Source organism: Nymphaea colorata, chromosome 9, assembly GCF_008831285.2.
Source record: "Nymphaea colorata isolate Beijing-Zhang1983 chromosome 9, ASM883128v2, whole genome shotgun sequence".
Classification (NCBI taxonomy): domain Eukaryota; kingdom Viridiplantae; phylum Streptophyta; class Magnoliopsida; order Nymphaeales; family Nymphaeaceae; genus Nymphaea; species Nymphaea colorata.
This window is the reverse complement of record NC_045146.1, coordinates 12,302,749-12,319,810: the sequence shown is the minus strand read 5'-3', so window position 1 is coordinate 12,319,810 and position 17,062 is coordinate 12,302,749. Positions and strand designations below refer to the sequence as shown.

General features: G+C 37.8%; 1 protein-coding gene across 2 annotated transcripts; it reads left to right on the top strand.

The window, feature by feature from the left end:
* The first annotated feature begins 900 nt into the window (after positions 1–900).
* Positions 901–7,664, top strand: LOC116260473 (glutamate receptor 3.1-like). Of its 2 annotated transcripts, none has more exons than XM_031638851.2 (6): positions 901–2,092; positions 2,293–3,641; positions 3,731–4,008; positions 6,283–6,314; positions 6,398–6,801; positions 6,897–7,664. In XM_031638851.2, the coding sequence occupies exons 1-6, from the start codon at positions 1,828–1,830 to the stop codon at positions 7,311–7,313; spliced, it is 2,745 nt and encodes a 914-aa protein (XP_031494711.1). In that variant the 5' UTR covers positions 901–1,827; the 3' UTR covers positions 7,314–7,664. The 2 variants fall into 2 exon arrangements, with proteins under 2 accessions (XP_031494711.1, XP_031494712.1); XM_031638852.2 differs by lacking the exon at positions 901–2,092 and having other exon boundaries at positions 2,369–2,525; positions 2,609–3,641.
* Positions 7,665–17,062: the final 9,398 nt, after the last annotated feature.

The window sequence follows — 17,062 nt, the reverse complement described above, 5'->3', positions numbered from 1 at the left end:
ATATTATTAAAGATTGGACTGAAGATTTTTTTTTTTTTTTTAAACAGCACGGTTCATATTAAAAAAGAAAAGGATGACATAGAATTTCGTCATCTTGCTGTCCACCACCTTCATATGCGGTTAATTTCTTCCTTTTCTTTATCACCGCCCATTATGGGTTATGACACCATCCGCCGTGCAAGTTGCGGAGCTCATAAAAAGAGAGTCCTGATCCGGCCAGTGGATGGAAGTGATGCAACTGTTGATCACCACAGTGAATTAATGGTGGAGATTTCAGGTCACTTCTATTTCAGTATTTCAATTATTTTGCTCCAAACATATCAATATATTTTTTTCTATATATTTTTTTCTCCTTTGCTGATTGGCAGGAAGGGGTTGTATAGATCTCTAACAGACGATGCCCAAGAGATGAAACACCAATCCTTACTCTCAAAGACCGAATGCCTGGCAGTATTACACATGGTTCCAAGAGGTCTCCTAGCCGGAATAAAAGTATGGGTGAACTTTTGACTCTGGTTCAAGACTAGAATCCACTGACATGATATAGTTGATTTGGGGTCAGTATTTTAGGCTTGCCTTCTGCAAACTCCTTGTAGTTGTCGGTGGTTTATATTATCCTTACACGTACTTACCGGAAAAATCAAAAAATTCTTTTCGAAGTCGGCTTATTTCTTGCTTTGCCGAGCCGAGACCGCGCCGAAGGATTCTCCAGCTTGAAGCCAGTTACAGCAGCCCTTATTCGATTCCAATCGGCCCGTTCTACAGTCTTACGTACATACCCGAACGTGGGGAGGCTGCTCATTAAGGATGGCATCTTTAGAAGCAAAAACCTTGTCAATGTATATCAATTAAGAGCGCTGTTTTATTCCGTTGAAGCCGTTCCCTGCTCGTTAGGACAAGAGAAAGCAGATTTCTGCAGAAGCCGAATGGCTCAGTTTTAATAATATCCAGATGCGTTTGCCCGCTGGTTGGACTCTCTCTCTCTCTCTCTCTCTCTCTCTCTCTCTCTCTCTAAGGTGGAGATCGTGCGAGCTTCAAAACTTTCACATGCGTTGAGGCCTTTTTATGTTGCTGGTGCCAGACAGCCACGACCCATCACACGACGAAAGCGAGTCACTGACTCAGCGTTCATTGTCACACCAAGGAAACAAAGTCTGAAAGATCTCAAAGGCCAACACCAGCACGTTTAATATTCCCCTCCAGATACGATGCTTTTCTCTTTCTCAGTAACCCCTACGGAGCATCACTTCCTGGTCAATCAGGTGCCAGAAAATCCAGACACTCCCCCACCTCCCTCCCCATCTCCCTCTGAAGCCCCTCTCCTCCTTGCCTTCATGATGCGGCTTGGTTTGCTTAGGTGATTGCTGATTGGAATTGCATTCGGCTCGAGCTCAGGAAAAGCAAGTGGCCGGCAAAGCCCACTCATGCTGCAGCAAGAGAATGAGTCTGATGCCTGCTTCTGTGCTGCAACAAGAGAATGAACTTGAACAGTTCTGTTAGAAACTGTAGCTGTCCCCTTGCCACCTCTAACGTTTGCATTCATTCTCTGACTTACTTCCTTCTCTCCGCTTCCTTTTTGTATGAGCGGAAAGCTTCAGGCTTTGAGGAAAGAAAGAGGTTCGATGTTGATGTTTAGAACTTGAAAAGGAGCAACTACTTTTTGGGTCCCTTTGTTTGCCAAAGCTGGATTTAGTCTGTTTGTGTGTTGTTTCACTAGGCCAGAACGTGCCTAGTTTGTGATTTGAGCGATTTTTCACGCGGTGTTGATATCTAGCGATCCTTTAGGAAATTTGTTCTGGTTTGCTTTTTTCGGATTTTCCGGACAACATGATCCCTGCTTGCATACTTATGATTATTGTAATATGTAGCGGAGTTTTTGTAGATGGGTCTGGCCGAAATGCGTCATCCAGGCCGCTTGTGGTCAATTTAGGAGCCATCTGTACTTTCAGTTCGACTATAGGGTCTGTCGCTAAAATTGCAATCACTACTGCAGTAGAGGATATCAATTCCAATTCCAGTATTCTTGGTGGAACTAAACTAAACATCACCATGTTAGACTCCAACACCAGTGGGTTTCTTGGCATAGTTGAAGGTATAACTTTTTTATTATCGCATCCTCTGTTTTCTTCCATGTTATAATGCTTCCGTCTTTGCTGTAACTTTCAGATTGAAATCCATATGTTTATAAAGTGCACATATTTGAGTCGATTGGGCTTCTAATTAGTCAATTTAAGCTCCATTCCTTTTTCCTGTAGTCAGATGTCTGTTAATGGATTTTGATTGTGAACGCAGCTTTGCAGTTTATGGAGAAGGACACTGTCGCTATAGTTGGTCCACAGTCCTCCGTGCTTTCTCATGTCATATCACATGTTGCCGACGAACTGCAAGTTCCTCTTCTTTCTTTTGCTGCCACGGACCCTACTCTTTCTTCACTTCAATACCCCTTTTTTGTTAGGACAACGCAGAGCGATTTTTACCAAATGGCAGCAATTGCTGAGTTTGTTGACTACTATCGTTGGAAAGAGGTAATTGCACTTTTTGTTGATGATGACTATGGAAGGAGTGGGGTATCCGCTTTAGCTGATGAACTTGAGGATAAACGGTGTAGGATTTCTTACAAAGCTGCATTGAGACCTGGAATGACTAAAAGTGATGCCGTCGACATGTTGGTGAAATTGGCACTAATGGAATCACGAGTTATTGTTGTCCATGTCAATCCTGGTTCAGGTCTTATGATTTTCTCTGTGGCAGAGTATCTCGGAATGATGAGTAATGGGTATGTATGGATAGCTACGGATTGGCTTTCCTCGTATCTTGACACTCATGGTAATTCTATCGGTTCAGAAACCATGCGTACACTCCAAGGAGTTATCGTGATGCGGCAGCATGTGCCTGATTCAGAAAAAAAGAAAGCCTTCGTATCGAGATGGAATGATTTGGTCAAGAAGGAGGGATTGATCAGTCTGGGGTTGAACTCATATGGTCTATATGCATATGATACTGTGTGGCTCTTAGCACATGCCCTTAATGCATTTCTTAATGAAGGAGGTACTATTTCTTACTCAAACGATCCGATGCTGCACAATGCAGAAGGAAGCAAAATGAACCTTGAAGCATTAAGTATATTTAATGAAGGGAAGGAGCTTTTGAGAAGAATATGGCAGACAGATTTTATCGGTGTAACTGGTCACTTTCGGTTTGATTCCTCCGGAGACCTGCTTCATCCAGCATATGATGTAATTAATGTTGTTGGGACTGGGTTCAGGATAATTGGTTATTGGTCTAACTATTCTGGCTTATCCATAGAAACACCGGAAAGTCTTTACTCTAAGCCACCAAACATTTCAAATGAAGAGCTTCGTAGTGTTATCTGGCCTGGGGACACAACAACACAGCCTCGTGGTTGGGTCTTTCCAAATAATGGAAAGCAGTTGATAATTGGTGTGCCTAATAGGGCAAGTTACAAAGAATTTGTCTCACTGGTTAAGGGAACTGATAATACAATGAACGGTTTCTGTATAGACGTATTTACAGCTGCACTGAACTTATTACCATACCCTGTTCCTTACAAATTCGTGCCATTTGGAGATGGTAAATCAAACCCAAGTTACAATGAACTTGTACAGCGTGTTGAAACAAGAGTGAGTACACAACTGGAAGTTTTTTCTCCATAAATTGTAGGGATTTTGTTTGTTCATTTTCTAATTTGTCAAATTTTCCACTTTGGCAGTTCTTTGATGCAGCAGTTGGAGATATTGCCATTGTCACCAACAGGACAAAGTTGGTGGACTTTACACAGCCTTATGCTGAGTCTGGACTTGTTGTGGTCGCTTCCACAAAAAGGATGAAATCAGGTGCTTGGGCATTCCTGAAGCCCTTCACTCTAAAAATGTGGGGTGCGACTGCAGCATTTTTTATTATAATGGGGGCTGTTGTGTGGACTCTTGAGCATCGGGTGAATGATGAGTTTCGTGGCCCACCAAGGCAGCAAATTGTTACAGTTCTTTGGTAGGTACAGGTTCTTCAGTGGAACAACCATACTCAATAAATTCATCGTTGGCAGGTTCCTTGAAAGGAGCACTGGTTTGTCATAAGCTTTTAGTGTCAGCATGAACCAACCCCCTCGCCCCCGCCACCCCCCCCCACACACACACACACACCTTTTTTTTTAAATTTTATTTCTGTAGAAAATATCGGAGAAATGTACCAAGTAGTAAGAAATGATTAGCACGATCATGTCAAGTAGTTTGATTGATGGCACAGCACATGCTGAATAGTTTGTTCTTGTGGGGGCTAATTCACCGAGGTCAAAAGTATATTTCATATTATAGGTTGCTACCCATTATGAATAGGTTTGCATTTCTATCAAGTAGACACCGTTTTGAAAAGAAGCAAGGACAGTGGCCTTCCGGAGTTGCACCAAGTAATCATGGATTGCTTCTAGAAATTTGTGGTTTCTGATACCAATAATTTTTTTATAATCCTGTCTGTTTATGATAGCTGTAGCAGCCAATTCCACCTATCTGTGCATATTCTTCTATATTCTTCAGTGAATAGAACATGTAGGATACCTTTTTAAAGTCACAGACATTAGCTTTCTACCTTGAGTTTGAGTAGCTTGTGTGATTGTGCTTTTTTATAATTTTTATTCCTTTTTTTTTTGCTCTTCAACCTTCCTGCACTGTGTTCATTTTTGTTCATGCCTTGGCTTTCTTTCAGTTGCTCAAATTCTTTATGTTATTTTCATCGCGTTTGATTCATTATCTGTTTGCTCTTTGTTTATTCTGACAAAGGTCAGGAATAAAGTTCAAGTATCAAAGTCATTTCACACCAAGGATTACGTTCAAAATGGAAAACATTGTCACAATTGGCTCCTAATGTCCCATACAAATGGTTTCGATCAGCAAATAAACCAAACCTATATATATATATACACACACACATATATATATACATGTTTCTATCTTGGCCTATTGGGGCTCGACAACCGTTGTCTGAAACTTTTCCTTGCTGAGTTTCACCTGAATGTCTTGGTTTGAATGTTCAAGGTTCAAGGACTGTCTGGAGATTTGCAGGTTTAGCTGAAACAAATATAAAAATTTTTTTTCGTATGAACTATTGACTTCATCTTTAACTTGAGGCAGGAAACCATATAACTGACTATTTTCACCGCTTGATCTGTCACTTAATTTCAAAGTCTCAATAAGTTCAATAAGTCCATCAGCACGTTTTTATACTCTAAAGCCAAAATGATAGAAATATAAACCCATATCAGATACTGGATAAGACAATCTTCCAAAGTCTTTCCAGGCTGAGATTCATCCCGTTCTTATGTCTGGTTGTTACAGTTTGCTGGTTGCTCGTCTTTTTGCATTGGTCAATGGCAAACATTGTTACAAAGGACGGAATTTCATGATCCAAGTTTGGGTTTGTTTTTTGGTGATCTGCGACTAACGTGCTCAACTCTCCTGCCTTCATTTTGGACATTCTGTTTCCAACCACTGGAACTGAATCTGAAGCATCATAGACAAGTCCATGATTCAAAATTTTATTTTCTAACAGGAAAAATAAATTGCTGTTTGGTGCTTCAACCTACTGATGATATAATTTTACAAAATAGTACAGATGAAATAAACAAATTGACTACAAACTTTCTGTAGTCTATTGACGCAGTTTGCCTTTTCGAGCCGAGTCCCAGACTTTCGATCCATTCTGGATCTTAGGATAGATAGCATTTCTATCTTGATCACAAGTTTGTAAATGTGCAGGTTTAGAGAATTGTTTATCTGTTACAGGCCATGACTCATTTTGTGAGCTCGAAAGTAAAATTACAATCTTATGTATAAGGAATCCCTTCCATCATTGTCATTGTGGTCAAGTGGTGGGAACAGTTCGATAACACTTGAACCCTTTAGTCCTATATTGCATACACTAATAGTTTGACTGATTGTAAGTGGAAAGATTTCTAAATGGGTTATGGTCATGGAAGTTATTACATAATATGGATATTTTGGAATTTCAACAGAAGAATTAGGGTTGACCTGAAAAGCAGCATATTGTAAAATGAAGTGCATGACTTATGCTGCTTGGGAAAGACAAGCATTCAGACTGGCTAATTTGTGTTAAAGTTAGTTGGGATTATAATCTCTTGTTGTAAATCTATTTTGTCGAAATGAGGTGATCATAAAATTGTAGACTGTAGAGGTGCCTACTTTTCTGCTAAGCTTTTTAAGTTGATGATTTTGAAGCAGAATTTCTGATGCTGCCTTTTTGTTTCTGCAGGTTTAGCTTCTCAACAATGTTCTTCGCACACCGTAAGTTTGTATGTTCGTTATTTTTTGTCTAATCTCTCATACAAAAGGAAGTTCTCAATTGTTTTTTTTATTGATGTAAACAGGAGAGAGCATGATGAGCACCCTTGGACGTTTTGTTCTTGTTATGTGGCTTTTTGTGGTCCTGATAATTAATTCAAGCTACACAGCAAGCTTGACTTCCATACTTACGGTGCAGCAGCTTTCTTCACCTATAACTGGAATTGAAAGCTTGATAGCAAGTGGAGAGCCAATTGGATTCCAAATCGGTTCTTATGCTGAGAACTACTTGATTGAGCTAGGTGTGTCAAAGTCTAGGCTGCAAACACTTCGCTCACCAGAAGAATATGCCGATGCCCTGGAGAAAGGTCCAACCAATGGTGGTGTGGCTGCAGTAGTCGATGAGCTTCCTTACATTGAACTATTTCTTTCAAAACACTGCAAGTTTGCTATTCGTGGAAAAATGTTTACTAAGAGTGGTTGGGGTTTCGTAAGTATTTGTATAATTGGTCAGTCAGTTACTTCTGATTGTTCTAGTCATGTGATTTTTTTTGCAGATTATAGTTAACTTTCACACTGTAACAGGCATTTCGCCGGGATTCTCCGTTAGCAACTGACTTCTCAACTGCAATACTATTGCTAGCAGAAAATGGTGATCTCCAAAGGATCCATGACAAATGGCTGACAAATTCTGGTTGTGGTTCTCAGAGTGATGATATCAGCTCAAATCAGCTTGATCTCAGAAGCTTCTGGGGTCTGTTCTTAATTTGCGGGATTACATCAGTAGTTGCTCTCTCTATTTTCTTCTGGAGGATGGCGGTCATGTTCACTCGGCATGGTCGCCATCACGGTGTAGCTGAACCTTCTGAAGGCAGTTCTAGGTCCAGACGCCTGCGAACATTCTTTTCATTTGTGGATGAGAGGGAAGACACATCAGTGCACAAATCTGGTAGAAAGAATGGCGAGGAACCAAAGAACAGCCACTCAAGTGGCAGAGTCTGAGCTGCTAGTTTTATGACGTGAAACTCGTTACGGCAGGAACTTTCAGGTGAAAAGAAAAGCAAGAAAACGCCAACAATTTTGCCAAGGGCTTCTGGTCTGTGGTGAGAAGGATATAGCTGACCTTGATATCCAAATCGCATTATAAGGACCTTTCTTGAAGCAATCTGGAATTGTCGACATGCAGCCATTTTTACTCCTCAGCTTCTCTAAGCTGCATTTATCTTTTACATTTTTTTTGTTTTCAATTCCTTTGCACATAAATTTTCAATTTCTGTTTTATATTATAGTCACCAATATAAATCAAAGAACAATAAAGGAATAGTAAGTTCTCACAATAATTTGACTGTTCCCTTGTCGCTGCTTTAACTTTTAATCTTACTTTTGTCACACTGCATGTCATTCCGAGCTTTTCCGGCGTTGCTGCTAATCTAAAGAACATTGGTTTGTTTCCTTTTCTCTTAAATGGACATGGATGTGGCAGTAATGTCGATCCAACGGTCATGTATACTCACAACAAGAAGACAGATTTTAGGAGAGAAACTAGATTTACATTTTGTAGAGCCGCTAAAAACTTCTCTTTTGGAAATAGGCAACTTGGCGAGAGGCACATTCCAAATAATGCCACAGAGATGCTCCCCAGTTGCTGCACTCTAAAAAAAGCAGGTTTAGAACATACCTAAGTCAACAATATTTGCTACAGATAAAATTCAAATGCATTATACTTGAGATCCCATGGTTGAAGACAAGGTGCTTTAGGTTTTAACTTTTTGTCGCAGGTGCGTTCTGTACGCTCGAAAAGTTTCTGAATTGACTGTATTTAACTAGGCAAAAAGATTTCCAGAATTAGGATTCGTCTTTGTGATTGGAGAAGCAAGTTTAGCATGTTCCCAAAAGCAAATTCTTTCCATGGTTTTAGAAACATGGAAAATGTGGGTTGGTGCTTCCAAACAAAATTTCAAGGTTTAGAAAGCTTCACACTACGCTTCTTTTCCAGGCTCCAACTGAGAAGATGTCAATCGATCAGGTTCACACCATCTTGAGGATTACCAAGTAAAAATTATTGAGTGCACTCATATTAACCATTTGATTCAGCGGCTACAAAACCACCAATTCAAGAAAAATTTGTAAAATTTTAGGAAGATAACTGCCATCCATTTTTTCAAAAAGAAACTAACTTTTCACTGCTTCACATGTATACATTTCATGTGTTCGGACCCCTGAACGCAAAAGTAGGTGTTTGGGTGCTTAAATGACATAAATAACCTTACTCAGAAAAGCGAGAACCCTTCTAAGGATGATAAGAAAACGTGAAAAAGTACCTTTGCACAAAGACAAAAATGACCATGTGCCGAACACATGAGTTGGGTGTTCGGCCCTGAGCGAACACCCACCGATCTTCTTCTAAAGTCTTGCTCACATGCCTGATACGTGGAGAGCCGTTGAGCTTGTCCAGCGTTTTTCTACATTGATTTCTAATAAATGCGGTCATTGAGCGTACGTTTAGAAAAGTCGTGAGCGTACGTTTAGAAAAATCGTGAGACTCAATAAATTAAGTTTTGAAGTATTCAAACCATATTCACTAATAAACTCACATGTTTGTTTTTATCGGGTATAATACATGATTTTTTTAAAAAAAAGAAAAAATAAAATAAATTTTTAAATTTTTTTAAAAAACTAAAAAAAAAAAATGAAAAGCTAATAACACAAACATCAAAAGACACCGCCCTAGGGGTTTTGATTTGCCCTCATGCGCCCTAAGCTAAAATGCAATTTTTCCACTCAATTAACAGTAAAATGGGCTCAAACATTTTCTTTTTTATAAATTCACGCTTCTTATAATGTTTTTTTCTTTAAATAAAATCACAATTTGTTAAACTATGAAATCAATTAAAAAAAAAAATTGTTCTACCCCAGGGATCTCGGGACAAATGATTTTGTACAAATTTGCATTTGCATTGGGTAATTTATAAGTTAATTTGGAGATACTTTCATCTAAGGATACTCAGAGGTTGTTTGATTGTTGTCCATTGAGACAAGACAGACAGAACGTCCTGTCCCTTACACTATTGTCTTGTTCTCATGAACAACGATGTTTCTTGTCCACCGTTTAATAATTTTAAGAACAAAATATTATGATCCTTTTGTCCGCGGTTTGATAATTTTAAAAACAGAACATTAGTTCTCTTATGAACGAAAACATCGGCTGCTATACAACTTTGCCACCATTTGAGATCTTTCCGAGCGACCCTTACCGAAAGGCCGCTTGCATTTTAAGAGAATTTTTTAGCGACAGAAATTTGAAACCAGATTGTCAACTTGCTGCCGATTAAGATCGTCGGCAACCATGGTACTGAAGATCACAAAAACTCCCACTCATATGTATAACAGGCAATCTAGTCATATTTTCCCATTTTCTTTTTAATTTTCCACTTATATATTGTGCTATATCCGCCCCCTAATTGCAACTGCAATGTGCGTCACTAAAATTATTAGCTGCTGGGCCCTCATTCACACAGCATTCAAATTCCCTCTATTAGACACAAAGGCTTGGTCGGTAAAGTTTCCTCAATGACATTCCTTTTTTGACAGTTGTTGGTTTCCATTTCTTTGACGAGTTCAAAAGTTCAAATTCTTTCTTACAATAAAATGTTATTCCCGGTTCTTGATTCGGCGGTAAACCAAGAAAGCGCTCCGCTCTCCCGCGCCGCTTCCCTCACATCATCCTTTTCCAGTTTTCCTCCGAGGGAGAGAGACAGAAAGAGAGAGAGACAGAGAGAGAAAGGGAACACGTGATCGGAGATGAGAGGAAGGGTGCGGGGTCGGTCTTCCGTCCGCACATCCACCACCGGTAGGGTCCGGCGAGGTTTCGATCGCCGGTCGTTGGACAGGGATGGAGATCGTGCATGACCCTGGGAACGGTGCGCCGCTCGCTCGGATGACCTTTCGCTACGACCATCAGAAGGAGCTATTCATCGCCGTTGAGGGGATGTACACAGGTCAGGTCGTCTACTGCGGCAAGAAGGCTACCTTCTTCATGGCTACGTCCTCCCTCTCCAATCCATTCCTGAGGAAGCCATCGTGCGCAACGTTGAGGGCCATGTAGGCGACCGTGGTGTTTTCGCTCGATCCTCCGGAGACTACGCAGATATGCTACCGACATCTCCCACACACCCCCGACAATAGAACAACCAAGTATATTTCATTTGTTGATTGGAATTCCCGTCTTTTTGTGCGGTTTGTAGTATTGCCATTCCTTTTTTTTTTCTTTGGGTTATAATGGTTCATATTAGTTGTTTTTCTCTCTTGATTAGCGTGGTGCAAGAGCTCAATATGTTCTTCATTGATGTTGTGATTGATCTGTTTTAGGATATTGAATTGGTGTTTTTGAGGTTGAATAGAAATTTAGTGTAAATTATAAGTTGGAGTGGGCGTATTGGTGCTTGGGCGGTTTGACGTCGTTCATGTCGGGGCTACGAATCTGGCGACGGGCTAGCATTATCTTTGTTAGGGTTTTGTGCTAATGATTTGGTGAATTGGGTTTTTTTCCAGCAATTTGAGGAGCTTTTATGCTTGAACCTGAAGTAGATTCGTGCGTTTCTTGGGGTTGTGTTTAGTGACGACTGAATTCTAGGTTTTTTGCTTGTTTAGTTGAGATTTGTTAGAATGTTATCGAGTGACTGAATCTCCTGATTTTGTTTGTTTTTTTATCAAGACCAACTAGCGCCGTTTTGCTGCTCGTTGGCAGTGATATTGTTTGGCATACTTTAGTTAAGGACTTTTAAATTTGCGATTTGGCATTCATCAACTAATGCCGATTTTATGCTTGTCTTTGCTGGCTTTTTTTTTTGTGATCTTAGTTAAAGAAATTAAAGTTTACAAAGTTAAGAGAGATAATATCCTAATTGATTGAGTTGTAAGGATTTTATGCGTGTTACATATACGGCGTATGCTTGGTATTTAAATGCTACTTGGTTTTAAGTAAGATTAATACAGCTAATGTAATTGCGAAAATGTTTTTCTAGAGCGACACGGAGGGCAAATGTGCCTTTCGGTTTCCCTTTTTGGGCGGAGGAAGCGATGATAGTTCATCCAAGAATTATTGCCTCCACTGATTTTTTAAACGTAGAAAGCGCAAAAAGTTCAAGGGTCGTTCATATATGGTGTAAGCTGAAAGGGAGGCACGGATTGTGTTGTATTTAGACTCAAGTTGTTCTTCAGTAGGCAACCTATCTGATATTATGCTAAATTACAATTCATTGTTTTATAACTTTTATTGCAACTGACTGAAAATTCGACTAAAATTTGTTGTGAAAAGTCCACTCAATCAGAATGGTAAAGGAAGTGGTGAATATTGATTGTACAGATCGTATTCTTTGGATTAGAAGCATACATCATACTAGATATTGAGTTGCCTGAACAAGAAACAAATTGTTGTTTAGGCAGGAACTTTGTAATAACGAAAAAAGGACTATCTTATGCTGAAATTACTAATTAGTCCAAGTTATTAGATATTTTGTTATGTTGAATCTTTAATATTTAGAAAAATAATTTATGGGAATAAATGTCAAAAATCATGTCGGAAATAGGGACATTTTAATTCAAGTGTTGAATGATGTGTAACGTGATTCACTTTTTTAATGTTTCCTATCTTATCCAGGTTTGATGTTTTTAGTGTTGAGTGGAAGTTTTACATGTGCAAAACTTTTTATGAAGTGTACAAAATATTTGAGAATGAGTAAGGCTGATTTTGTTGCTTAAATGTGGGAATTGCTAGCTCACATGCATGTTGCTGGACCCATACAATCGGACTTATCATCTTGGATGCAAATCTCGCCCGGAGAGTGGCCTTTCTACAATTACAGAACTAGATTCTAAATGAATTAGAGGTAAGTCCCTGTACATCAGAAAAAAGTTTCATTGACAAAAACTCTTCATGGAAAAAATGTGACATGGATGTGGAAACTGTGAAGTTTATTACAGACGCATCTGACATATGGTGAGACATATGGTGAGAGTCATGTTGTTTCCATCTTCATGACACTTTATGATCTTGATTACTTCTAATTTCTGCAAGTTCCTAAGAAGTTCAAAACAGTGAAAGTTTAGATGCATTTCGTAACACTAGCTTGTTTTTGCATTGATTTTCACTGAATGAATATTATTTATCTGATCAAGATGGGTATTACTAGTTTGGCCATTGTCAGCTGGTCTGATGTAAGCAAGTGGAAAGTTCTTGTTTTACAAAAGAAAGAGTTCCTCAGAGGTAGCTGCTTTGCATGCAAGTTGTGATTTGATTATCCTCAAGTGTGGTTTGTCTTTATTAAGAATCCAAATATAGCCATGATCTTGTAATTTGCAAAGCAGTAGGATTGGACTGTTGTTGTTGAGAAGAGCAAAAACAAGGCAAGAAATCATAGGGCTGCAATCACCAATTTGATGTCTCAATCATCACCGTCAAAACCACCATACGGAATAAAAACTTGAATATATTTCTGAACAAATAGGCTATTTGTGTTTGATTTTTCAATTTGCTTGTTTAATTGAGTGTTTATATCTGTTTTTGACATGGTAATAGCATTTTTTTATGGTGTGAGATTTTATATGTTGTAATTAGTAAACATGGGGTTCAATTCAATTTAGTCTTGATCATTTTGCTGGTGTGTTTATCCTTAGTGGTTTGAAATTGCCTTTTTTTGCTTGAATTCTTGATTTATGGAGCTTAGAATAGAGTATTTTTTGTTTCAGTTTCAACTTTGATGGTGTAATTTGATTGTTTTTGTCATGCTAATAACATTTTTCTTAGATAACTTAGTGTCTTTTTAGGATAACTTTTGAAGTAGTCTAGGAATTGTAGATGTTGTTCTTTGGACAGAATTTTCAATATATAAAAAATTATTTTAAAATATAAAACCACCTTTGCTGATCTAAACTCAGCAACTAGATCCAAATCCAACAATTTTTGGCTCATATAAGACTACTGATCCAGGCCCATAACATGTCTACATTCAATAATTTTTGGAATAGTAAGACTACTAATTTAGAATCACTACCATATCCTAGCCCAATAATTTCAGGATCAAATAAGATTATTTATCGATACTCACAATTAGATCTAAATCCAACAATACATGTATCAGATAAGACAATTGATCTACATCTGCAATCAGTTCCAAATCCAACAATTTTTTGGATTAGATAAGACAACTAATCTCAATCCACAATTAGATACAATCCAGAACTTTCAATCTAGACAAGACTATTGATCTAAACACAGTACCATATCCAAATTCAATAAATTTTGGATTAGATAAATATACTGATCCATGCCTACCACCATATCCAAATCCAACAATTTCTGGATTAGATAAGACTAGCATCACAACCAAATTCAACAATATATGGATTTGATAAGACCATAGATTTACGCCCACAACCAGATCCAAATTCAACAATTTGTGGATCAGATAAAACCACTAATCTAGATCCACAATTAGATCATATTCAACAAATTCTGGATCTGATAAACTCATTGATCTAGACCCACAACCGAATCTAAATCTAATAGTTTTAAGATAAGATAAGACAATTGATCTCGATCGACAACTAAATGCAAATCTATCGATCTCTAGATTATATGAGACTATTGGCGGGCCTATAACGATATTGAAGTTCAATAATTTTTGGATCAGATAAGACCAATGATTTCTAATCACAACCAAATCCAAATCCAACAATTTTTGGTTCAGATAAGACCATTCATCTAAACCCACAGCTCAATCCAAACACAACAATTTATGGCTTAGATAAGGCCATTGATCCATACCCATAACATATTTAGATTCAACAATTTCTGGATTAGATAAGACTGCTGATCTAGAATCACTACCATATCCTAGTCCAACAATTTATGGAATAGATAAGATCATTGATTTAGTTTCATAATTAGATCCAAATCCAAAATACTTGGATCAGATAAGACGACTGTTCTATATCCACAGTCAGATACAAATCCAACAATTTTTGGATCAGATAAGACCACTATCTCCACTCACAATTTGATCCAACTTTAGCAATTTTAAATTCAGTTAAAACCATTGATCTGGATGCACTACCGTATCCAAATTCAATAATTTTCGGATCAGATAAGACTATTGATCTAGAATCACTTCCATATTTATTAGTCCAACAATCTTTTGATCAAATAAGATCATTGATATAGACTCAAAATCAGATCCAAATCCAACTATACTTGGATTAGATAAGACGACTGATCTAATTTCTACAATCAGATACAAATCCAAGAACTTTTGGATCAGACAATACCACTGATCTCAACCCATAATTATGTCTAACTTTAACATAACAATTTTAGACTCAGATAAGACCATTGATCAAGATGCACTACCACATCCAAATTAAACAATGTCTGGATCAAATAAGACTATTGATCTGGAACCACTACCATACCCTAGTCCAACAATTTATGGATTTACTTTGATCCTTGATCAAAACTCACAATCAAATCCAAATCCTACAATACTTGGATCATGGAAGACGATTATTCTATATCCATAATAAGATACAAATCCAACAATTTTTGGATCAGAATCGTGACCACTGATTTAGATGTTTTAGAATCATATATGACCACACTGATTTAGATGCACTACCATATCCAAATTCAATAATTTCTGGATCAAATAAGACTATTGGTCTAGAATCAGTTCAACAATTTCTTGGTAGATAAGAGCATTCATCCAAACTCACAATCAGATCCAAATCCAATAATACATGGATCAGAGAAGATGACTGGTCTATATCCACAATTACATCAAATCTAACAATTTTTGGATCAGATAAGACCACTGATCTCGACCCACAATTGGATGCAACTTTAGCAATTTTAGACTTCGATAAGTCTACAAATTGAAATGCACTACCATATCCAAATTTAATAATTTTCAGACCAGATAAGACTACTGATCCATATCTACTACCACATTTGAATTCAACATTTTTTTGATAAGATAAGATTGCTGATCTAGACTCACAGCCAGATCCAAATTCAACAAATAACTAAATTTGTTAAGACCATTGACTTATGTCCACATTCAGATCCAAACCCAACAATTGGTGGATTATATCAGATCATTGATTTAGATCCACTGTGAGATCCACATCCAACATTTTCTGAATCAGATAAGCCTGTTGATCTATACCTATAACATAATTTAAATCCAATAGTTTTCAGATCAAATAAGATAATTGATCGTGACTGACAATTAAATCCAAATGTAACAATCTCTAGATTATATAAGACTAATGGCCATCCTACAACAAGATTGAAGTTTAATAATTTCTGGATCAGATTAGACCATTGATCTAAACCATGATCAAATCGAAATTCTACAATTTTTGGATACGATAAAACCACTGATATAGATTGACTACTTGATCCAAATCCAATAATTTCGGTCTCAGATAAGACCATTGATCTAGACCTGCTAGTATATCCAAATTCAACAATTTTCGGATCAGATAAGACTAGTGATTTAGACTCACTGCCATATCCTATTCCAACAATTTCTAGGTCCGAAAAAGCCACTGATCCAGATTCACAACCTGATCCAAATCCAATAATATCTAGATCAGATAAGACTACTGTTCTATATCCACAACCAGATCCAAATCCAACAAATCTTGGATCAGATGAGACCATTGACCTGGACCACAATTAGATCCAAATCCAACAATTTTAAACTTAGATAAGACCATTGATCCAAAGCACTACCATCTTTAAATTCAACAAGCTTCGGATCAGACAAGACTACTGATTCTTACTTCCCATAATTTTTGGATTAGATAAGACCATTGATCTGACCTAACAATTAGATCCAAATCCAACAATATCTAGGTCAGATGAGACCACTTATCTATATTCACATCCAAATCCAAATACAATAATTTTTTGGATTAGATGAGACCACTAAGTTTCTCTAATAGTTTCTTCTCCTTACTAGATCCAAAGTTACATTATCTCTCCATGGTATTCTCTAATAGTTTTAGCCTTTTAGGTAATACTCTTTTTCTAGTTGGCTTTGTGGGATCATCTTTCAACATATAAGAGTTTCTTTTATATAATTCCATACTTCATATGCTAGCTGAAGATTTGATATTTGTGCTTGAGTTGTACAATCAACTCTAGCTTGAAGCCAATAAATGGCTTTATGAAGCTCACACTTCCATGCTCTCCACTTATTATACTCATTATGAGTCTTTTCTTTCTCATTTTTGGTCAATTCTACCTCTTTCCCATCTACCTTCTTTGTAAGAACAAATTGAGGCTCTTCTTCGGTACTATTAACGTAGCCCCAAATATTGCCCATTGTTGTACATTATTGCAAATTTTAGAAATGTTTGAGGGAAATTGACTAACGTCGGGGCATGGGTTTTACTATATCCTAATGAATACAATTGCAAGAAGTGTCACTTATGGTTGTATTGTTAAGATGTGTCAAAGGAAAGGCAAACGCAGTTGCACTTTGCATCCTATCTCTGGTCACTTATCCATGGATAGAGTCACTCCTATGTACCGACAGTTTGTCAAGGGGCTGTCGGCTATTGCTCTTCCACAGAATCCCATGGATGCTCTCTCTGATCCAAAATGGGCTGCAGCTATGCAAGAAGAGATGGATGCTCTTCAGTCTAGAGGCACCTAGACCCTTGTTACTCCTTCAGCTGATGCAGCC